This window comes from Pantherophis guttatus, chromosome 4, assembly GCF_059756535.1.
Source record: "Pantherophis guttatus breed Tessera chromosome 4, ASM5975653v1, whole genome shotgun sequence".
Taxonomy (NCBI): domain Eukaryota; kingdom Metazoa; phylum Chordata; class Lepidosauria; order Squamata; family Colubridae; genus Pantherophis; species Pantherophis guttatus.
In genome coordinates, this window is record NC_142066.1 from 20,521,770 (window position 1) to 20,545,871 (window position 24,102).

The 24,102-nt window shown below is 42.4% G+C and overlaps 1 protein-coding gene across 1 annotated transcript; it reads right to left on the reverse strand.

The window, feature by feature from the left end:
• Nucleotides 1-13,991: 13,991 nt before the first annotated feature.
• On the reverse strand, nt 13,992-23,844 carry LOC117673002 (vomeronasal type-2 receptor 116-like). The gene is made up of 5 exons (XM_034430137.3): nt 23,730-23,844; nt 19,878-20,110; nt 17,484-17,711; nt 16,413-16,539; nt 13,992-16,321 (listed from the first exon to the last, which is right to left on the reverse strand). The coding sequence occupies exons 1-5, from the start codon at nt 23,842-23,844 to the stop codon at nt 15,423-15,425; spliced, it is 1,602 nt and encodes a 533-aa protein (XP_034286028.3). The 3' UTR covers nt 13,992-15,422.
• Between the last annotated feature and the right edge of the window lie 258 nt (nt 23,845-24,102).

Consider the following 24,102-nt stretch of genomic DNA (forward strand, 5'->3'; position numbering starts at 1 on the left):
CTCCGAGCCAATCGCAAGGAGAGATAACAGGGGAAGAGAGAGGCCTGGTGCTCGGGATGCGAAGGGAACCACCCGAGAGCCGAATGCAGATTCCGGGACGCTATCTGCCAAAGATGCGAAAAGAAAGGGCACATAGCGAGGGTCTGCAGGGCATCCCAGCCAGCCTCAAGGAGGACCAGACCCCCCCGATCACCAACAAACAACAGAAAATTCCAGACAAGTGGGAAGAGACAACCGTTTGGGCGAGGACAAAGAAACGATGACCATCAGGCGGATCGAGGCGAGACCCATCAAACCATCGTGATCGGCCATGCCAGCGCGGGAAGGGCAAATAAGATGGTGGCAACAGTCTTGATCGAGGGGAGACCCTGCAGAATGGAGGTGGACTCGGGATCCAGCCTATCGATGGTATCCTGGACAACAATCAAGAAGCTCCTGCCACACATCACAGCCCGCGACCTCAAACGACAGCGCCTCACCCTCATCGACTACCAAGGGAACCGAATTCCTGTGGTAGGCATTGGCAAGTTCAACGTAGCCTACAAGACATTCAAAGCCACGCTACCCCTCACGATTGTGGACAGAGACCGGCCCAGCCTGCTGGGCATGGAGTGGTTCGAGCCATTGGGGCTAGCCATCACCGACGTCGATCACATCAGAAACGACACCTGGGAGGAGGACCTGATGAGGGAGTTCGCAGAGGTCTTTAACAATGAGCTAGGCAAGTACAAAGGGTCCCCAATCTCATTCAATTTAGACCCCCAGGTAGCCCCAATCCGAATCAAACCCCGGAGAGTCCCTTTTGCACTACGGCCAAAAATAGACGAACAATTAGATAAACTGGTCGCGCAGGGAGTGTTAGAGCCAATAGACCACGCGAGATGGGAAACCCCCATCGTGACACCGATTAAACCGGACGGGTCAGTACGCTTGTGCGGAGACTATAAAAGTACATTAAATAAGGCGCTCCAACAAAGCGCATACCCTGTACCAGTAGTCCAACATCTCTTGCATTCCTTGGGGAGGGGAAGAATCTTCGCAAAATTGGATTTAGCACAAGCATACCAGCAGCTGCCCGTAGATGAAGCCACCGTGGAAGCACAAACCATCGTTACACACAGGGGCGCATTCAAATGTAAGAGACTGCAATTTGGGGTGAACGTAGCACCCGGGCTTTTCCAAAGCCTGATGGAATGACTCCTACAGGGAATCGAGGGAGTCGTCCCATATTTCGATGATGTATTAATATCAGCAAGGGACACGACTCAATTGAAGCAGCGGCTGAGGGAGGTGCTGACAAGGTTCCAGAAAGTGGGACTCAAAGTTAAAAGGGACAAGTGCCAACTAGCAGAGACTCAGGTCGAGTTCCTGGGATACTTGATAGATGAGTCGGGAATTAGACCCACCCCCGGGAAGCTGAGAGCGATCAAGGAAGCACCCCCCCAAAAAAATAAAACCGAACTGCAGGCATTTTTGGGGTTGCTTAACTTTTATAATATCTTCCTACCGCAGAAAGCTACCACTGCTGAACCACTCCACCGGCTACTGGACAGGAAGGCAGAATGGAAATGGGGGGAGCGAGAGAGGAAAGCGTTCGAAGACATAAAGAACCTTTTAACGTCAGACAGAGTTTTAGTGCAATACAGTGGGACATTACCCATAAGACTAACTTGCGATGCATCCCCCTTCGGCATCGGAGCTGTATTGAGCCACAAGATGCCTAACGGAACAGAGGCCCCCATTGCATTTTTCTCCCGGACTTTGTCAAAACCCGAACGGAACTATAGCCAATTGGACAAAGAGGCGTTAGCCGCAGTAGCCAGAATAAAAAGGTTCCATGAGTATCTCTACGGTCGGAGTTTTGAACTAATAACCGACCACAACCAATTGTTAGGCATCATAGCAGGGGACAAACCAACACCCCCCGTTTTGTCACCCAGAATGCTAAGATGGGTGGAGTTTCTGGCGGCCTACAAGTACACACTGCTCCACCACCCGGGAAAATCAATCGACCATGCAGACGCCCTCAGCAGGTGCCCACTTCCAGAAACGGGGGAGGATCCAGCGCCAGCGATGACCACCCTGCTAATCGAGACGATGGAGGAAGCCCGAATTTCTGCAGCTGACATCGCGAGGGCCACCTCAAAGGACAAAATACTGGCGCGAATTTTAAATTGGATCTGGAAGGGGTGGCCGGAGGAAAAAGACATAAGCACAGAGTTCCTGCCATACAAACGGAGGCAAAATGAACTGTCAGGACTAAGGGGGTGCATGTTGTGGGGGGATAGAGTCATTGTTCCAAACACACTAAGACAACAGACACTCAGATTACTCCACGACGGGCACCCGGGGATCGTGAGGATGAAAGCCCTGGCCAGAAGCTACGTGTGGTGGCCCGGGATGGACAAGGAAATCGAGACGTGGGTGTCCTCCTGCGCAAACTGCCAAGAGTCGAGGGCAGCACCAAACTCAGCCCCCGTCCACGACTGGGAAAACCCGGGAACACCATGGGCCAGATTGCACATCGACTTCGCAGGGCCGTGCAAAGGGAATACGTTCCTAGTCATCGTGGACGCATATTCAAAGTGGCTCGAAGTAGTGCTCATGTCGACGACCACAGCAGACGCAGTGATTAAAGTATTGAGATGCCTATTCGCCACACATGGGATTCCCGACCTCATAGTCTCCGACAACGGGCCGCCGTTCACATCAAACACCTTCGAGATGTTCCTCGCTGACCAAGGAATAAGGCACGCCTTATCGGCCCCCAAAAAACCTTCGATGAACGGTTTGGCGGAACGGATGGTGAGATCTACAAGGGAGACGCTTATGAGATTAGGCCCAGGGGACATTCAGGCCAAATTAGATAAACTATTAGCCATCCAGCACATTACACCAAGCGCCACGACCCACCGAAGCCCAGCAGAATTATTAATGGGCCGTAAGCTGAGATCCCCTCTGGACAGACTGCACCCGCAGTACAGCACAGAGAAGCCAACCAACTCCACGAGCAGAATCCGAGAGTTCCAGCCAGGGGACAGAGTCTACGCAAAAAACCTGAGCGGAAACCCACTCTGGGTACCAGCAACAATAACCCAGGTGACGGGGCCCCTGTCCTACCGGGTCCAGACAACAGACGGCCAGCACTGGAAAAGGCACATCGACCAGCTCAGGGGAAGATTAACGAGAGTCGAGAGGGAAACCCAGCACAACAACCAGGGGGAAGGAAAAGACACGCAAGTGGTACCAGAGTGGGCCAATACACAAACGCCAGTTCTGGACACGCCTAACACCAGCCCGGAAGAAGATAACAGCGAGCACGTACCTGAGTCCACGGAGGAGGCGACAGGCGCCGAAAGGAGCCGGCGGAGACAGCCAAGTAAAGTGGGAGAAGGAGGCGAATCCACGCCGGAGACCGAGTTCGAGAGAGTTCCGGAGCCCACACAGAGGAAGCAGTGGACCTCAACCTCTCAACCCGAAGGCACCGGAACGACTGAACTGCGCAGGTCCGGTCGAACCTCCAAGTGACCCGCCTACTTACGCGACTACGTAGCATAGAGACCCCGGATGGGCGGACACTGAACTAGGGGGGAGGAGTGTTAGATATCAAGTACAGTTCAAATGAGCCAATCAGGAATTAGTCCTGAGAGCGGGAAATTAGAAGGCACGTCAGTGGTTGCAGCCGGTTGCCATTGCTGTTTCTGGAGTTAAATAAAAGAGTTACAGTTACATTGTTTCGAGTCTTCCTTCAATCGCCCACGATTTAACACCCTGGGCATGAGATCAGCCCCCTGCAAAGTCCTCATCTGCCAAGGAGGCTGGCCCTGGTTCACTGCTCGCTGAAATGCCTGGACTCCCAGTGATGGAGGGAGGGCTGGAGTTACTAAACAGACAGCCACATTAAGTGCCTGAAGGACTCCATCCTATTACTGGGAGTCCAGGTGCCTCAGTGTTTGATGAGCAAGACCTTGGCTAGGCTCCTTGAGAGAAGAGGAATTTTCAGGGTGCCGATCTAGTCTCCAGGCTGGCTACAACACAATGTTCATTCTCAGCCTTATTTGAGATTCCTAACTGCAATGGACAGCAAAGCTAGGGTTGATCCCGATTACTTCTCTCCACCGCAGTGCTTCCTGGATGAGGCTTATAGCTGCAAGCCCAAAGCAGTGGGAGGTGAGGGCTGCCTTGGTGCCACAAGGCTCAGGCTCTTAGCAATCCACGGAGTACATGCTCAAATCGGCACTGAGACCAAAAGGCGGCTGAGGGTCACTGTGTCCAACCCCCCCCCCTTCCCAAGGTGGTCCTTCAGCCAAGCACAGTAGGTCTGGGGTGGATTTCTCTCCCCCACCATTAGCCTTACCTTCCAGATCCAGTCCACGTGACTCACAAAGGCCTGCACTTGGCTGAGGAGTGTGGGCAGGGCAATGGGCAGGGCGATGTGGGAGGGGCAGCCTCATGGTCATGAACAGCCCAGATTAATTGCTTCAACAGGCCATATCCAGCCCATGGGCCGTAGCTTGAGGACCCCTGCTATAGATGGATACTATAGATTCCATTCCATTCTAATTATTTTGATGCATTTTGAATCAGTGATGACTTCTGGTGCCTACCTGGATGAGTCCCTACAGTTTTCTTGGCAAACATATTGGGAAAGTCTGTTTTACTTCTTAGGATGAGAGAGAATAGTTGGACCAGCTCCCTGAGGTAGTTTGTACCTTAGGCATGATTTATATTCATGGTCTTAATAGGCAGAGCCATGGTCAAAGAATCAGTAAGATACATAGCACACTGGCAACAAAATTGGGACTCTGAGTCAGTATCTTTGTCAAGCTTCCAAGTAATATGTTCCCTGAAACAAAACCTAAGGCATTCATCTATCTTTAAAGTTTGTTTATTAGAAAAAGAAATAATTGATGGAAAGGGAAAAGAGAAATGCATTGTATACAATTTAGAATTAAAAATGAATTGAAGTAAGATTTCTAGATATAATGAATTTTAGAAAATGCAACAGTTGAGATTGTAATACTTGGAATGTATTTAATTGTAAAAATGAAATTAATTAGAATATTGGAAATTAAGCTGAAAATTAATTTTGTTTAAATTAAAGCAATGGATAATTACTTTGATTTATAAATGAACTGAAATAAGATTTAGAAATACAAATAAGTTTAATGCATGAGATTGTAATATTTGGAATAATTTAATTAAATTTATATATTTGAAAAAGTAATTGAAAATTGGATTTAAAATTTAAGAAAACGTACTGTGCAAAGTAATTTGGTTTATTGTTTAATAAAAATGATTGTAATGTTATATACTTAAGTGACTTTTAGTAAGATATTGGTTTGTAATATTTGGAAAAGTTGACAAAGAAAAATATGTGATTAGAATAAGGGAATTTAGGGAAATATGGGGAATTACATTATGTTGTGAGATTTTAAACTTAAGGGTTTTAACTTGGAGAAAAAAAAGGGAAAATTGAATTTGATTAAGATTAGATATTAGGGTGAAGAGTAACATTGGTTAATAAAAATTAGAAAGAAAGATTATTATGGCAAAAAGTGAAATATATAAATTGTGTTGGAAATGACCAAAAATTGTATAAATATATGACTCGGCCAATACTCTGTTCAGAAAAAATGCATTGTATGTCTGTTTGTATGTTTGTGTAAAAAATAAAAAAATGTTTATTAAAAAAAAGTCTGTTTATTAGGAGCATATCAAATTGGCAAGGACTTGGTGTAATTCCGACTCTGGTTAGATTCTGGAATTATACCCAGCAAAAAGGAAAAGTTTGAAACTTCCCTCCAGAGTCATAATCTCCAATCAATTCTTAGTCCATCATTCCAGTGACTCCAAACTCCACCTTCCTCCAGCTGCAGGCATCTTCTCTGTTCTCACGGGAAAGCATGCCACCTAGACATAACATTCGCCCTTTATCTCTATAACCCCTCTTTCAACAGCTAGAGAGTGGCGAGCATGAAATACCATTAAATTCCTTTGCAGAATGCCTAAAGTAGCTAAGAAAAGAATAGACAATAGCTAGAATAAAATATGGCTACACATATGCTGTCTTCAGGGCCGACAATCTTAGAATTTCGAATGTACAGCTTTTAAGGCACAGTGGTCTTCGTATCTGCAAAACATTTGATGTTTTTGGCAAAACAAAACATTTAACACTTTGACTTTAAACATTCTAAATGTGTCCGGAACATACAGTAGACGTAGTCCTCAACTTATAACAGTTCGTTTGGTGAAGGTTCAAATTTACAATGGCATTGAAAAAAGTGAACGATGATGATTTTTTACACTTATGACCATTGCAGCATTGCCATGATCATATGGTCAAAATTGGGACACTTAATAACTGATTGTTATGTATGATTGTTGCAGTGTCCCAGAGTGTCATGTGATCACCTTTTATGACTTTCTGACAAGCACAGCCAATAAGGAAGCAAGATTCACTTAACAACCCTGTTACTAACTGTAACAACTACAGTACTTCACTTAATAACTGTGGCAAGAAAAGTCATGAAATGGGGCAAAACTCACTTAAAAGAATTGGGACTTATTTAGCAACAAAAACTTTGGACTTAATTGTGGCCATAAGTCAAAGACTACCTGTAGTTCTTCCCAAGGGTAGGTTCTACTTACCTTTGCTACCAGTTCACAATGGGAGTGCGCGTGTGTGCTTCTGCACATGTGCAGACGGTATTTAATGACATCTGGGTGGGTGGGCAGTGTCAGTTTTGGAAGACAATTTTCTTTTTGCTTTTAAACTGCCACATATTTTAGCTGGGGAAGTTGGGAGGGGGTTGTTGTTGGAGCAGTAAAAAGTAAGTCATAACAACATTCCGTACTCAAGGACTTTTGCCGGCGTCTGATGCAGACTATATGAAGACTGTATCTGGTGGAGTGTGAAGAGTTGATTGGACAATGTGATGAACTTGTGGGTGTGGGGCAGGGCTGTGAACTCTTAGCTGGGTGGGAGAAACCTGGAAGCTTTCAGATTCAGGTTTTCCCAGATGTGCCAACATGACATCTCTAATAAATTGGAACTTTGAGGAACCTCAGGCCTCAGAGTGTTATTTTGTTGGGGATGTTTCTTGGAACCCTGACATTAACCTGAATCTCTAAATATCCCTGAAAGGGGGATGAATGGGGTGCTGAGCCCCAGAACCAACCTGAAGCTTGGGTGGTGCAAAGACTCAGTGAAGATGGAAGGGAGAGAGAAGATTGCAGAGAGAGCCATGGGAGCACATACTGGAAGGTTTGTCGAGACCCAGTATTCTCCTTCTGAAGCGTGGGATGAGCCCTTGAAGCTGCAGAGGTGATGCAAAGCCTAGGAGCTCGGTCCAGGGAGATGGATTCTGGGAAAAGTTGCCAGAATGATCCAACTCCAGAGATGGGACCGAAAGAACGATCGCCTGGATGTCATCCTGTATCCAGCCCTCGTCAACCTGCCTTCATAATACCCCCTGCGGAATTTATCCCCCCAGGCTGGAGATTCTATCCTGGCCAGGAGTGGGTCCAGTGCCAGTGGATGCCAGTGCCTGCTGCTCCCTCTCTTATGGGATCACCATGGGCCCAATTTGCCCCAACGTTCCCAGCACCGCCGTGGGGTCTGATCCAGCAGCCAGCTGTGCCGCCACCACAGGTTCCAGTTCAGCCGCAGGCATTCACCCTGCCTCCAACCGCCATGGTGATTCCGCCAGCAAGGGCCCTGCCACCATGGTTGAAAGTGATGTTTGACGGTAAGCCTGCCAAACTGGCCTATTTCCTCAGCCTAGTATGGGCTCATATAGATCAGTATGGAAAGCAGTACGAAACAGATCACAACTTAGTATCTGCAATCTCAGAAGAGATGAATGAGGGAGATGCTGCTGACTGGATAGCCCAACTGCATAATGAGGGGGTTGATGAATTAAATGATGCAGAAGGTTTTGTTGAGCTGCTCCAGGCCAGATTCGAAGACCAAGATTGAGTCAACAAGAGTAAAGCTGAGATAAAGGTGATGAGTCAAGGAAATTGACCCATAAAGGACTTTGTATGGGACTTTAGACGGGTCGCGGGGAACCTTAGACATTGGCCGAACAGAATACTTCTGCATTATTTTAAAGAAGCCATTGATCAAGAAGTCAGAACCGTCTGTGGAATCCGGGGGGTGCCAGAGTGACTGCAAGACTGGTATACCATGTCAATAGCTCTTGATAGAGAAGTTCACAACCACTCAGCTGAGAGGGCCCCCAGGGAGGACTTTTGCTAGACATCCTCTGACAGACCCCACTGGAACCTGCTCAATCTACAGGGATAATCAAGTGCTACCATTGTGGGTCATCGAGCTGCGGAGTGTCTGGCACCTGCGCCGGTTCCACACCCACACCCCACCACATCAGCCCGAGGCAGAAGGGACCCACAAAAGCCCCCGGATGCCAACAGAATTGTCCTCCAGGCAGTCTAGGCTTCTCCTCCCCCTGGAGAGAATGAAGAGACCTCATCCAAAGACTTGCCGCCTGGGCTGGCCAGCAGTAGCAACGGAAATGACAACCCAATAGTAAGTGGGACCATCCACCCCTTTGTGGTCAAAGTAAAGCTGACAGTGCCAGAGACAGGGGTGCATGGAGAGGTAGCAGCAATAATAGACACTGGCTGCACCCGTTGTTTAATTAGCTCCCCCATTGTTGAGCAGCTAGGCATAAAGACACACCTCTTAAGCTGCCCCATATGCTTTCAGCAAGTAGATGGGACCTTAATAGGTGGCACCCCTGCTACACGGGTCACTGAGCTTGTCAGACTGGAACTAGGGATCCACACAGAACTCATTCAATTCATAGTGGCCCCAAAAATGGCAGAGTCATTCATCCTGGGACTGGCCTGGCTAGACAAATGGGCCCCTACAATCAAATGGGAGTACGGCTACCAGAAAGTCATGATAGAGGTGGGCCCTTTGCCACCCATCCCTCCTGAAGCCGAACCCACTGAGATGAGCCCTCAGGGGCCCCACCAACGAGAGGCGGCCATGATGGCCATCGAAGTCCTACCTGGGACTCCGCAGGTCCCCAAGAAATACAGGAACCTTGCTGAAGCATTCAGTGAGGAGGAATGCAACATCCCTCCGCCTCATCGCCACACTGACTGTGCAATTGAGATTGAGCCTGGGGCCAAACTCCATAAAACCAAAGATGTACTCAATGACCCCTAAAGAAATGGCTGAGCTGAGGAAGTACATCGATACTAACCTAGCCCAAGGGTTCATCCAACCTGCAAAATCCAGAGTAGCCGCCCCAGTGCTGTTTAAGGAAAAGAAAGATGGGGGATGAGGCTCTGCGTGGATTTTTGTGAAATAAACACAGTGCCCGTGGAAAACACCTACTCCCTTCCCCTCATGAAAGACCTACTGAACTACCTTTCAAAAGGCAAAGTGTTTACTAAACTTGACTTGAGAAAAGCCTACTACAGGGTGCGCATAAAGAAAGGGGATGAGTGGAAGACTGCTTTCAACTGCCCATTAGGTAGCTTCCAATTCAAAGTCATGCCTTTTGGTCTCCAAGGAGACCCTGCTGTATTCATGCAATTGATTAACGAAGTGCTGCATGAGCATTTATACAATGGGGTTCTAGTCTACTTGGACAACATCCTCATATTCAGTGAGTCATTAGAAGAACATGTGAAACTAGTCCGACAAGTACTAAAGAAACTGTTAGCCACAAAACTTTATGCGAAGCTGTCCAAATGTGAATTTCACAAAACTTCTCTGGACTACCTGGGCTACCGAGTGTCGAATGAAGGCATAGAGATGGATTCTGGGAAAGTGCGAGCTGTACTTGACTGGCAGGCCTCTCACACCAGGAAACAGCTGCAAAGTTTCCTGGTTTTTGCTAACTTCTACCAGCAATTCATCCCAGCATTCGTGAAAGTGGCCCTGCCACTTACCAAACTGCTAAAGATATGCCCCTCCCCTGTAAAGCCACAGCTGACACAGCCGTTAGCCTGGACGCTAAGCTGTCAAAAAGTGTTTGAAAAATTGAAATGGCTGTTTGCAGAGGAGCCCATCCTTCAGCACCTGGATCCAGATAGGCAGCTCATTGTCCAGGCTGATGCCAGCGATGTTGCAGTGGCAGCAATGCTCCTCCAGGAAGACCCCCAAGGACAGCTGCTTCCTTGCGCGTATGTGTCCAAAAAGCTCACAGACACTGATCAGAGATGGGCAGTATGGGAGAAGGAAGCCTTTGCTGTTTGGGCTCTTCTATCATGGTGGCACTTCCTAGAGGGAGCCAAGATCCCCTTTGAGGTATGGTCAGACCATAAAAACCTCAAAGCCTTAAAGATCCCATGATGGCTCTCCCCCAAACAGGTCCGCTGGACACAGTACTTCAAGCGGTTTGATTTCCAGCTGAAATACATCCCAGGGGGGAAGAACCTGCTTGCAGATGTCCTCTCAAGGAAACCCCAATATGACAGCCAGAGGGAGGACGTCATCCATGCCATTATCCCAGACATGCAGAGTGTGGCGTAAGTCACTATCCAGAGTCGGGCCAGCAGGCGGACTGATCCCATCGATGGGAAGCTAACTGCCGACTTGAAGGCAGCACTACCTACTGATCCATGGCTAGCTGACAATCGAGACACTTTGATGACCCGTGATCGACTAGCTTGGAAAGGTTCAAAAATTTATGTCCCCAACAGCACAAGACTCCTGGTGCTCCAGTGTAGCCATGATTCTCAATTGGCTGGTCACTTTGGATTTCTAAAGACCCTTCATCTGATTAGACGGCAGTTTTGGTAGCCAAAGATGAAAGCTGCTGTGGAGGACTATGTAAAAAGTTGTGCCACATGTTTCAGCAATAAAACACGACCGGGGAAGCCTCCTGGTTTGCTTCAACAGGTAGCTGAACCCAGCCGCCCATGGGAAGAAATAGCTATGGACTTTATAGTAGAGCTCCCGGAAAGTGGTGGAAATATTGTAATATGGACTGTGATAGACCTGTTCTCCAAACAAGCCCATTTTATTCCTTGTTCTGGACTTCCTCGGCTAAGAGATTAGCCAAGATGTTTGTCAAACCGATCTACCGGCTGCATGGAGTTCCATGATGGGTGATCTCCAATCGAGGAGTTCAGTTTACCGCTAAGTTCTGGAGGGAGTTCCTGAGGTCCATTGGGTCATCTCAGGGGCTTAGTTCGGCTTTCCATCCAAGTATGAACGGAGCTGCGGAATGTGCTAATGCCATGGTGAAACAGTACATCAGATGTTATGTAAATTACCAGCAAGATAATTGGGCTGACTTGCTTCCTTTTGCAGAGGTGGCAGTGCATAGTAGTATGGGACTGACGCCTTTTCAGATTACAAGCGGCATGGAATTCATCCCTATGCCAGAACTGCCGAGAGAACAGCCTTCTTCCATGACTCTGAATGAATGGATGGAGTCATTAAAGAAAGACTGGGAGAATACCAAGGCTGGGAGGGGGTTGTTGTTGGAGCGGTAGAAAGTAAGTCATAACTACATTCCATACTCAAGGACTTTTGCCGGCGTCTGATGCAGACTATATGAAGACTGTATCTGGTGGAGTGTGAAGAGTTGATTGGACAATGTGATGAACTTGTGGGTGTGGGGCAGGGCTGTGAACTCTTAGCTGGGTGGGGGAAACCTGGAAGCTTTCAGATTCAGGTTTTCCCAGATGTGCCAACACGACATCTCTAATAAATTGGAACTTTGAGGAACCTCAGGCCTCAGAGCTTTATTTTATTGGGGGTGTTCCTTGGAACCCTCACAGTCAGAGCCTCCCGCCACCATTACTACCAGTTTGCAAGAACCGGTCTGAACTGGAGGCAACCCACCACTGGTTCTTCCCCTTTTGAATCAAATATCTAATGTTCCATCAGAAGCTGTTTGATATAAAGAAAGATATAAAGAATGGAATTTCAGAGAAGATGATGACCGGAAATAAATGCTAAGATATTTAAAATCCTACATTCACTCAGTTTGGTAATTATGAATCTTCCAGAAATGGGGATGTTTAGCATGCTGTTTGGTTTTTATGTGGTTCCATACTAGAGTTTCAGCTCAGTAGTCAGGTGCCAATTCATTTAGCAACAAAAATGTTTGGCTTAATTGTGATTGTAAGTTGAAGACTACCTATAGTTCTTCTCCTTATGAAATAAATATCTTATGATTCTATCAGAGGCAGTTTGGGCTCACAAGGAAAGATCTGAAGAATGGAGTTTCAAAGAGGATGATGACTGGAAATAAATATCAAGATGTTTAAAATCCTAGATTCGCTCAGTTTGGTAGCTATGGATCTTCCAGAAATGGGGATGTTTAGCATACAGTTTGGTTGCATTATCGTGTTTCAGATTGGTAGTAGGGTGCCAATTCACGAAGGCTGAATTTTAAAACAGACAAAAGACAGTCTGGTAAAACTATAGCAAAATGGGAATTGGTTTATTTGCCCCAGAACAAAGGACAAAAATCAGGTTTGGTAAGGCCTTGAACCATACTATTAATTTAAAAAATTAAATAATCTTTGTCTAACTGATTTAGAAGATGGAAGGGAGTCAACAAGTCCTCTACCAATTGAGCATCGGACCTCTTTGTAGTCTCTGCATACAAGATCCTAACTACTGTATTTTTTGGAGTATAAGACGCACGTTTTTACCCCCCAAAAGGGGATGAAAATTTAGGTGCATCTTATACACTGAATGTAGCCCTGCCCACCCACTGGCCCCCATCCTTTGGCCTGTGCCTTGCAGCAGTTACCTCCTTGCAAGCAAACAGCAAGAAAAAACAGCTCCTTTCAGCTTCAGCATAGGCTAATTAGCACAAGTTGATTAGATCGGCCTTCCGACTCTCAGCTGATTTACTCTCAGCTGTTTTGTGAAGGGCTCTGCTGCTTGCTGCAAAGAGTGCTGGAGCAGATTTTTTTTCCCCTTGTGCTAATCAAGCTATGCTGAAAAATGAAACTGAAAGTAAAGCAGGCTGTTTGCTGTAACGTGGCAAAATGAGGCAGAGGGATATTTCTTTTTCTTTTTCCTCACCAAAAAAGATAGGTGCAAACAATGGGAAATTTAGAGCAAAAGAGGAGACTTCAAGATTTTAAAACACAAAAGAAAAAAGGCAAAATAAAAATAGGAAGGGAGAAAAAAAAAGAAATGAAAGAGAAAGATATTATACATATTTAGAATTGAAATATGAATAGTAGTAAGAAATGAATGGGAAATCATGATTGTAAAAATGAAATGAATAATAATTTGAATATTTTTCTATATGGGCAAAACTTTAGATTATTGGGAGAGTTTAAGATGTGAAAATGAGTAACATAAAGGGAAAGTTCTATTTAACTAGGGAATTGTAATAATTGAGATATTATTAATTGTATATTGTATTGAAAGCAGAAATGGTTAAGTTGTGGTTTGGAAGAATATATGGGGGAAATTATTTGGTTTATTATTATTATATTGATTATTATATTGATTATATTATTATTGATTATTATATTAATCAATAATTAATTGATTTGTAAGAAATTGGATTGCATGGAAATAATTGGAATATTTATGTTCATATTGATTAATATACTGTACAAAAAAGATAGTTATATAACTAATTGATTTATATAAAAATGTTGAATTTGTATTAAACAATTGTAATATTACATAATTAACCAATGTGAGGAAGGATATAAAAATAGAAGACAATGGGAAGGGATATAATATAGAATAGAAGGGAAAAATTGAATTTGATTAAGATTAGAGATGAGAATGAAGGGTAATATTGTTTTTTTTTTAAAAAAAATAGATGAGGAATAAATATGGCAAAAAGGAAATATAGAAATTGTAAATTTAATTGAAATGACTAAACACTGTTTAAATTTGTGAACCAGCCAAATACTCTGTCCAAAGAAAATACATTGTATGTTTGTATGTGTGTTTGTCAAAAAAAACAAAAAAAAAAAACTTAAAAAAAAAACAACCAAAAAAGGTAGGTCCGTTTTATACTCCGGTGCGTCTTATACTCCAAAAAATATGGTAATTACTTTAGGATCCAATGGTCAATGAAGGAAGCAATCAAATACCAATTTCAGATTATCAAAGCAGTACAGAGACCTCCTCCAGGAGGGTTAGTAAATTTGCAGGCAGGTGGTGCAGTGATGTAGTGACTCACAGTAGAAAGACCTGGCCTTTACCAGGTTTGTTCCATCATTAAGATGCTTTCCAATCAGCAAACCAATAAAAAAGACATTTACCATAATTACAGTAGCCGTTGACTAATGACCACAATTGAAACCAAAATTTATGTCGCTATGTGAAACATTTGTTAAGTGAATTTTGCCCCGTTTAATGGTCTTTCTTGTGGCATTTGTTAACTGAATCATTGCAATTGTTGAGTTAGGAGCACAGTTGTTAAGTGAATCTGGCTTCCCTGTTGACTTTGCTTGCCAGAGGTTTGCAAAAGCTGATCACATGACCCCAGGACACAGCAACTGTGATAAATATGAGCCAGTTGCCAAGCATCTGAATTTTGATCATGTGACCATGGGTCATAAGTGTGAAAAACAATTATATGACTTTTTTTCAGTGCCATTGTTATTTCGAACCGTCACTAAATGAACTATTGTAAGTCAAGGACTACCTATACACATAATCAGCTGATAGGATAGTTGTTAGCTGGATTGAAGCTGGATTGGTTTTGTAGACTTTTTTGGCACTTAGAATAGAATTGATCAAATTCCTTTGAGATTTGCAATGAGTTTTTAATATTAGTAAACAAAGAGACCAAAACAGTAGTCCACCGATCAAGGTTTTGGTTCAGCATTTGCAGGAGGATCAAGTCCTTTCAAAGAATATCTTAATAGAAAAGCTCATCTCAGATCACATCCCCAAATCATGCTCTAGGCTCTTCTAACTCCTTAGCCACTACAGACTAGTTCTGTCCTAACCAGAACTGCTGGATGGAATGGCAATAAAAGTGAAAAAATATTAAACTTTTGCCACCCATATCAAGACATTGGTATTCCTTAAGGTGGTTTTTAACCCATGTCCATTGAGACTCACTTTGCATCTTCCTTCAATGGCAGATTACATCTCATCCTCCTAAAAAAAAAACAAAAAAAAAAAAACAGGCCTACCCTGGCACTTCTCGTATAAATTGGCCATTCAATAATTTAAGACATAGAGGCCATGAATTTTTTAGGTGGCTCACATTCCAAATGATAATTAAAGAAAATAAACCGTAGATTTATTAAAAATAAATACAATAAAGCATAGATCTAAAAAGAGTGGTAGTAATAGTTGCATCATTCAGATTTTTGAATTTTGCCTCCCATTTTGAAGTATGGAAGCAAGTCCATTTCAGCTAAATAAAATTGTAAACTGATCACAGACTTCAAAATTGGAAAATTCTCCTAGAAATACATATACATTTTTTTAATTAAAACTTTCTTTTCATGAGCTGATGTTTATTGTTCAGTTCAGGTCTCATCACAATGATAAAACACTTGGGAAGAAAGATGCACACCAATAATCCAGCACTGGAGGAGATCATGGAAAAGATCTCCACAGCCAACATGTATTTTCCCCTAGTGCTTAGATAGGTTGGGATAAAGCACAGCCAAACACTGCAGAAGACCAACATGCTGAAGGTGATGAATTTGGCTTCATTGAAGCTGTCAGGTAACTTCCTAGCTAGAAAAGCAGCAGAGAAGCTAACCAGAGCAAGAAAACCCATAAAGCCCAAAACACAGCAGAACATAACAGAGTCTTCATTGCACTCCATGATGACTTCTTCAGACATTAACTTCATATCAAAATCTGGATATGGTGGGGATGTTATCAGCCACACAGCACAAACACATATTTGAACAAAGGAGCAGAAAATAATAATGTAGTTGACCATTCTTCCACCCACCCATTTCCTCAATTTGGAACCAGGTTTGGTGGCCATGAATGCTAGAACTACAACAAAGGTTTTGGCCAATACACAAGAAATTGCTACAGAAAAGATGAGACCAAAAGTTGGTTGTCGAAGGAGACACAAAATCTTATCTGGTCTGCCAACAAATAGAAAGACACAAAGGAAAGAGAGGAGGAGGGAAACTAGGAGTATATAAGTGAGATTTTGGTTGTTGGCTTTGACGATGGGAGTGTCTTTGTGTTTCATGAATACTGTGATGATGAAAGTAGTCATTAAAGAAAAACAAAGGGAAAGAACAGTCAGACTGATCCCCAAAGTTTCTTCATAGGACAAAAAGGTGATCCGCTTTGGAATACACATATTTTTGTCAGGATTTGGATATTGATCTACAGGACATGGGGAGCAGTCATCCATATCTAAAAAAGAACACAGTGGAATTTATAGGGTTGATTATAGACAGTGTTTTATCTCAATGTCTTACTCCCATTATAGTTGGAAATTTCCTACCTTTCTCCTTTGATATTTTCCCTTCTGGGCACAGATAGCAATCATAGCAGCAAAATAACTTTCCTTCTTTCTTGGCCTTGCAGTGTCCTGTCTCACAAGGATCATTACACAAAGATAAAGGTAATGCCTATCATTGAATGAAGAAGAATGTTTTAAGATACAGAAGTGAAATAAATGCTTGGAGTGATACTGTTAAATAGAATTAACATAATAAAAATGAATTGATTACCACAAGTGATGTCATGACATCATTTTAGTTGTATTTGTTGTGAAATTATAATTAATTAAATATCTACAATTATTGGCATTTCCCCAAACCATCTGTCAGCATTCCAAATTGAATTCCAATGGAGTTCCTCATTGGAATTCAGAATTCCAAGACGAAGTCCATCGAAATAAGAATTTATTAGAAAAATCATGTTGGCACATCTTGAAAAAATCCAAATCTAAAATCCCGCATTTCCCCCCACCCACACTAAAGCTCACACCCTGCCCTGTTACATTCACATCATATGACCCAATCAATCTCCTGCCTCAGCTGCTGCCAAACTTCAATCACTACCCTACAGCAACCCATGCTTGATCTCATGTGAAATAATGTTGTGATTACTCCCTTCTCTACGTTCCTGTTCCCACAGCTCACCCATCCCTCACTGTGGCAACCCTGTTAATTCTGTCTAAAGATGGATCCAGGGCTGACACCATCCTCCCTTCCCTCCAAAGGCATTTTCTATGCTGGTCAGTTAAAGTTAGTTTTCTCAACTTCTGAATTATGATCTGATGAAATGTAATACACTGTATTAAAGCTTTTACATCAAAACTATGAAAACTATAGTCTAAAACTAAAACTAAAATTATTAGTCTATAATTCACAGGCTGCAGAGAGCACAAAGTAAAGGATACAATATTCTATACCAAGTATTAGAAAAGTAAACATTCTTATAGATATTTTTTCCTTCTGCAGGACATTTGTTCTTAGGTTAGTTCAGAGATGATGCTCTGGAACAATCATCAATATATATTTTATGCTACATGAATGAAGACAGACTAATTTAGATTTAAACAGCTAACCTGATTAAAGCCTACTGGCCACGTGATGGAATCTACAGAAATATTGAAGAACTTCTCTGGTGGAGCTGTGGGATCTATCACTCCAACTTTGACTCTAACAAAGGATTTGTTTGGGAATGTGATCCAGTTGATGATATCATATCCACCAATGAGTTCACCATTTTTATCAAAGGAGATCTTTTCACCAACACTGTTGTTGAATCTGACACTTCTCAGAAAAGAATGAACCTGAAATATAGAGACAGTCAAAGAGACACAAAGAAAGACAGAAGGAGGCAATAATATATGTTCAAAACATAACAATGGATTCCAAAAGGGAGAACATATAAAATATGACACCACTGAAAAACAATTAAAATGTATTAACATAGGATTGCACAATAAAATACTAAGAAAAGATTATCTATGATTAGAGTTATTGCAGTTAAAATCCATAAGTACAAAAGCAAGAGAATAGTAAGACAAAATGTAATGTCTTCACATTTACTATATATATGTTACTTTTCAAAAGAGGCAGTAATGATCCTAAGATACATGAGGTTATGGTGGCCTAGACAAGTGGCAGCTTCTTAAATGTTAGAATGCTGCTATCACCCCAATCCTTCTTTTCATTAAACTAGGCATATCCAATTCCTGCAACTTTTTTAAAACATATGTTTTAGACTCCAGTCCCCTAATCTTATTCTGCACTTTTTCTAGAGTCTCAACAGCATTTTTTATATTGTGGTGATTAAAACTGGATGCAATTATTATTATCAGTTCTTCAAAGTCCACTCATGGTTTCTTTGGAAATATCTTCAACAGGAAATGCTCTAAACTGTGGGTGGGATTGAACTTTCAACAATCAAAGAACTGGCTAAATGCATACATCCCCCCCCCGGCCGCCAATAAAAACCCATCTAGAAGGAATAACTGCTTCAGTACATCACATTAAGGCAAAATATCACTTTCTACTCTTTACTTAGAGACTGACCTAATAGCAGAGTTCTTCATGGTTCTGGTTGTGGCAAGTGGTTATCATTTTATACAATAACTTTTGCCATTTTAATATGAACACATAAATACTTCAGCTGGTTAAGCCATTAGTGCATTTCACCTTTAGACCAAATGTCAAAAGTCCTAGAGGATATTATGTGTTAGAGCTTATGGAGAGATGTTGCAACTACAGATTTGGTGGTTACTCCAATAGCAGGCTTACCTGCCACCACATATGATTGTGGAAATATTTCATTCCTTCTTTCACTGTTGTTTTTCCCCTGGATTTGGATAGAGAGAGAGATTGCAAAGCATGTGCCACAACATGGACTGCATTGTAAATATTGTAACTCTGTCCACTCATGCGTGTTTCAAACACAGATGTGGGAAGGGTCTCAAGCCTCTCCTGTCCAGTACATTTCTTCTCAGATGTCTCAGTTTTTGAATTTGAGAAGAAACATTCGAATGCCTGTTCCCAAAAATCTTTCCGAAAATGATCATGTTGGTTGTTGTTTGGATTTAGGTTTTGAAAAAAATCCTGGAAGTTTTGGACCTCCTTTGTGTGAACTGCAAAGGATAAAACACCATGTAGGATATGGATGTCCAAAGATTTATCAAAGGAAATTGAAGTATAATCTGTCTGAGTGGATGTAATCAAAATTTTTGTCTTTCTTGGTATATCCTCCATTTCTGAAAACTGGAGGAAACTTCTTAGAATTGACATGGAGCGACTTTCACCATACAAGATTACCACATTGGCTGTGCTGTTCATGAGAACTTGGTATATATATCGTTCTTTGTCTATTATATCAGTAAAATCACTGTAAAAAGTTAAGATTGGGAACTCTGCTATGAATTCAATGCAGATGCCATGTTCAGAAAATATAGGGAGCACCTCTTGTACAAATCTTTCTCCTTTGTCATCATTTACCACAAGAATTCCAATCCAGATCCATCTAAAATACAACAATAGTTTCAGGAGACCCTTATCTTCATGCGATTCATTTGGAAACATTTGTTGAAGGAAAATTGATTGAGTCTCTTTATCCATGACTGGAGCAGAGCCATAGGTCAACTACAGAAAGATAAACGTATGCAATTTCAAAGGTCTATGTGAGCCTCTGGAAATGTGTACATTTATTTGGGTAACTTTATTCTTATATACTGAAACATTATGCAGCTAGTTGTGTTTAGTTAGGAATATCAACCACAATGTCACTCTTAAGCTATCAGTAAATATCTTTTCCTGGAAGTAATACCCCCACTGTCTATTCAGATTTTCTCATTACTCATGCAACTCTGCTGATCCTATCAAGCCAAAAAAATATATCTAGGAATCTGAATTTTGTTCTCCTTTTGAGAGAGAGAAAACTGGGGATCTATGACAGAATGATAATGTATATCTTCAGTACATCTTACCTGAGGAACTTTGTAGATGCACAATACAGTTGCCATGTGAAAAGCAATGTCAGGTGCCCCAATAACTGCAGCCAAATTTTGAGGGAGGCCACACTTGTAGTTAGGGATGAATTTTCCCTGAGTGAAAGGTAGCAACATTGAGGCAAAGTAAGTCCATCTGGGACTAAAATTGCTGTTAAAAATGTGGAAGCCCAGAGTGATGTTGGGTAGGATCTCAGGATTTTCATTGATCTCTTTGAGAGAAAACGCTAAGGCCAGGATATGCTGATAATTCTGAAAAACTATTCTATAAAACATTAAAAATAAATACATTAAGAAAACTCTGCTTCACATTATGACACTTGTGATCTTTCAGTACAACATTTTGTGGAATATGCTTTTAGTGCAATCTACTTAATTTACAACAGTTCATTTAGTGACCTTTCAAAGTTACAACAGCACTGAAAAAGTGACTTATGAACATTTTTCAGACCTATGACCTTTGCTGCATCCTTGTGATCAAAATTCAGACACTTAGCAACTAACTCACATTTATGATAGTTGCAGTGTTACAAGAGCATGTTATCACCTTTTGTGACCTACTGACAAATAAAGTCAATGCAGAAGCCAGATTCACTTAACAACCGTTTCACTAAGTTAATGACTGCAGGGATTCACTTAAGAACATTGGCAAGAAAGATTGTAAAATGGGGCAAAACTCACTTTTGTCAGCCAGTTACGAATCCATCTGGTGATGATGCTATCTATCCCACTTTTTCCTAGTTTACCAAGAAGTAGGTTGTGGTCTACTTTGTCAAATGCTTTGCTGAAGTATAAGTAGATACGCACGATACCTGACCTCCAGACTTTTCGTCGGGCCCTGAAAACTCATCTATTTCATCTAGCCAGGCTGGCTTGATCCCATCCTTTTGGTTTTAATTTGAAATTGGTTTTAACTGGGTTGTTTTAAATTGAGGGCCGAAATTATTTAATGTCTTTTAAACTGTTTTTTAAATTTTATATGTTATGTTTTATCTCGGCTGTTCACCGCCCTGAGTCCTGTTGGAAAAGGGCGGTATAAAAATCAAATAAAATAAATAAAAAATAAAATAAATAAGTATAGTATGTCCACAGTATTTCGCTGGTCTACTAATTTAGTCACTATGTTGAAGAATGAAATAAGATTGGTTTGGCATGATCTGTTTTTAACAAACCCGTGCTGACTGCTAGTTATTATTTTACTTGTTTCTACTGTGTTTCCCAGAAAATAAGACCCTGTCTTATATTTTTTGCACCTGAAATAAGTGCTTGGCGTTATTTTCAGGGAGGTCTTATTATTTTGGGGTGTGTGGAGCAAGACGGGGCTCCTCTTGCCATCTTACCTGGTTTCCAGCTCTATCTCCCTAACACTAACCAGATGAAATAGTGGGGACTAGCTGTGCATGTGCGTAAATATTTTGGGAAGGACTTATTTTCGGGGAAACATGGTAGATGTTGGCAGATTATCTTTTCCAGTATCTTCCTGGGTATTGATGTTAGGCTGATTGGTCTGTTTTTTTCCCTTTTTTGAAGATGAGAACCACATCAGCTCTTTTCCAGTCCTCTGGTAGTTCCCCAGTGCTCCAGGATTATTGAAAGATGTGGTGCAGTGGTTTTAAGATGACATCTGTCAACTCCTTTAGAACTCTGGGATGCAATCCGTCAGGTCCTGGTGATTTGTATTCATCAAAATTAGACAGGTGTTCCCCCCCCTCTCTCTCCTTATTTTAACTTTTATTTCTAGTCTATCTTTTACAGTTATGTTTTTGGTAGGTTGGGCTATAGTTTCTTTTTGCATGAAGACCAATGCAAAGAATGAGTTAAGCAGCTCTGCTTTCTCACTGTTGCCTGTTGCTTCCTACTTCCCATTTCCAATCTCACTGGTTCGGTGACTAGTGTAGCTGGGACTCCCCCTATTAACATCCCATCGACTTGTTCGAAGCCATCCTCTCTCTTTAGTGGACCAACTGTTTCCTTGATTTTTTTTTTCTTGTTATTTATAAGTTACGTTGGAAGAAACTTGTTTTATTGTCTTTGACTTTTGCTGCGAGTCTTTGTTCATTCTGAGCCTTTGCTTTTCTGACTTCGTCTTTACAGATTCTGGCTATCTGCTGATATTCTGCCTTAGTTGTGTGTCCCTCTTTCCATTTTTTGTACTTGTCCATTTTGTCTTTCAATTTGTCAAAGAGATCTTTGTGCAGCCATGCTAGTTTCTTCTTGGATTTCTTGTTTTTCTTTCTCAATAGTATTGTGCTGGTTTGGGCTTTTATGATCATATTTTTCAGACTTTCCCAAGATTCTTGGGTTGTTTTGGGAAACTCTGAAAAATATTTACATTTAATGCTTGTTACATATGATTTGTTGGAATAGAAATTTGGGGTTTTTTTTCAACTTTATTTGGAAGCTGAAGTTTAGATATAAATACACCTAGGTAGCCTATTTAAGATTACTGAAAAATATTTTGAACATTGACCAGAACTTGAAAATAAATTGATAATGTACATACATAAGTCCATCTTGAAGTCCCTGAGAAGGATGTTGACTGAAATCAATGGGGTCAGAAAATATCAAGCATACAGAAATAATGCCAGCAATGTTAACATCTCCAAGCTGATGATAGGTGTGATGAATAGGAAGAGGCTCATCAAGATGACATTGAAGGCTACGATGCTTGCACACCACTTGAGGCAATACTGTTAACAGCAACTCGATGATTGCAAACAGCTTCCATAATTGTCCTCTTTCTGTGTGTAAATGGCAGCAACAAGATCCTTCTAGGAGATCATACTGGACTAACTTTTTCATCTGTTTTTCAGACAAAAGTAGAAATTGCAGCATAGTGTCAAATCAACTCATAGGGATTTTTGAGCATGTATTTCATGGTGAATATTAACAATATCCTTCAGGGTCAGTTCCTCATTTTTCCATAGTGTCCCATGAGATTTGGAACAGACAAATCGCCTAATTCCATAATGATGGTTAGACAGTCGCCTGTGTAAAGATCATGTGAGGGCCTCTGGAGGGGGGGAGGAATAAGCCAGGAGACAAAGAATGAAAAACAAGATATGAGTATATATAAATATGTAAATGAGTGTAGGCATTTATATACATCAGGGATCCTCAAACTTTTTAAACAGGGGGCCAGTTCACAGGTCCCTCAGAGGGCTGGACTATAGTTTGATTTGACTAATGACCGACTGGGTGGGTGTGGCTAGGTGGTCATGTGACTGGGTGGGTGTGGCCAATTTAGCAGTCCATTTTGTCAATTTAGTAATCCATTAAACAATACACAGCAGCCCCCTTTTCAAATCTTCTTTTGAAGATTTTTGCCCTAGGTTTTTTTTTTAATTGGGGGGAGAGGTCGGCAATGCCTGGGGAAGGAAAGGCATGCTTTCCACAGGTCTCATGGCTAGATTTAAAGGGCCAGCTAATGTCATTGGTGTGGGGAGATTCATTGGTGAGGTGATAGTGGCTGGATGTGCGATGTTTACTGGAGCAGTAACTGGAGTTGGCAGGTGTGGTGAGTGTTAACGGGCAAGTCATGGACAAAGGGCTTGCTATGATAACAGGGGGGCCTAAGTTCATTGGGCTGAAGATGTTATCTGTGCTCAAAACATTGTCTGGGCTTCTCATATTCATTGCAGCAGCCACAATGCAAGGAGCTGATCCTGCAGTACTGCCCCCCCCCAAAAAAAATTGTCAGCCATTGCACCATTTCTCTGGGGAAGCAGCCGCGTCCTGAGCACATCCTTTCAAAGCCAGGGGGACAGTGTATCCCTTCGCAGGTCTCCTGTTTGTTCTGCCCCCCAGGCTGATGCCCCCTGCCTGCCTCACTTGCTTCCAGGACTTGCACCAGGGTGGCCAGACCCATCATGCCAGTGGTGCCAAAGAGGGTGATTTTCTTGAAGGCTGTGGCAGCCAGGCCTCCAGTCACGTGGCTTCCCTTCATGTCATCGCTGTTACCTCCTCGCTGCTCCAGCCCAGGGCCCAAACAAGCCCCTCCGCCTGGGGCTCCACCCGGGCAACTAGACCTTGGCAACTGGACTGTTTCTCTCTGCCCCCTTTTCCTGTTTCGTCTGCTGGATCGACACAGGGAGATGTCAACCCTAGCTTTGCTTTCCATTGCAGCTAGGAATCTCAAATAAGGCCAAGAATGAATGTTTGTGTTGTAGCTGCCCTGGGCTCTAGATCAGCCCCCTGGTTTTAA

Excerpts from the sequence above, each read along its gene's own strand:
- LOC117673002 (XM_034430137.3), bottom strand. The coding sequence starts at position 23,844 with ATGAAGGGAAGCCACGTGACTGGAGGCCTGGCTGCCACAGCCTTCAAG. Across the intron at positions 16,540-17,483 it reads GGCCAGTAGGCTTTAATCAG|GCATTACCTTTATCTTTGTG; the intron begins GTTAGCTGTTTA and ends ATTCAATGATAG. Across the intron at positions 16,322-16,412 it reads GAAAATATCAAAGGAGAAAG|ATATGGATGACTGCTCCCCA; the intron begins GTAGGAAATTTC and ends GTTCTTTTTTAG.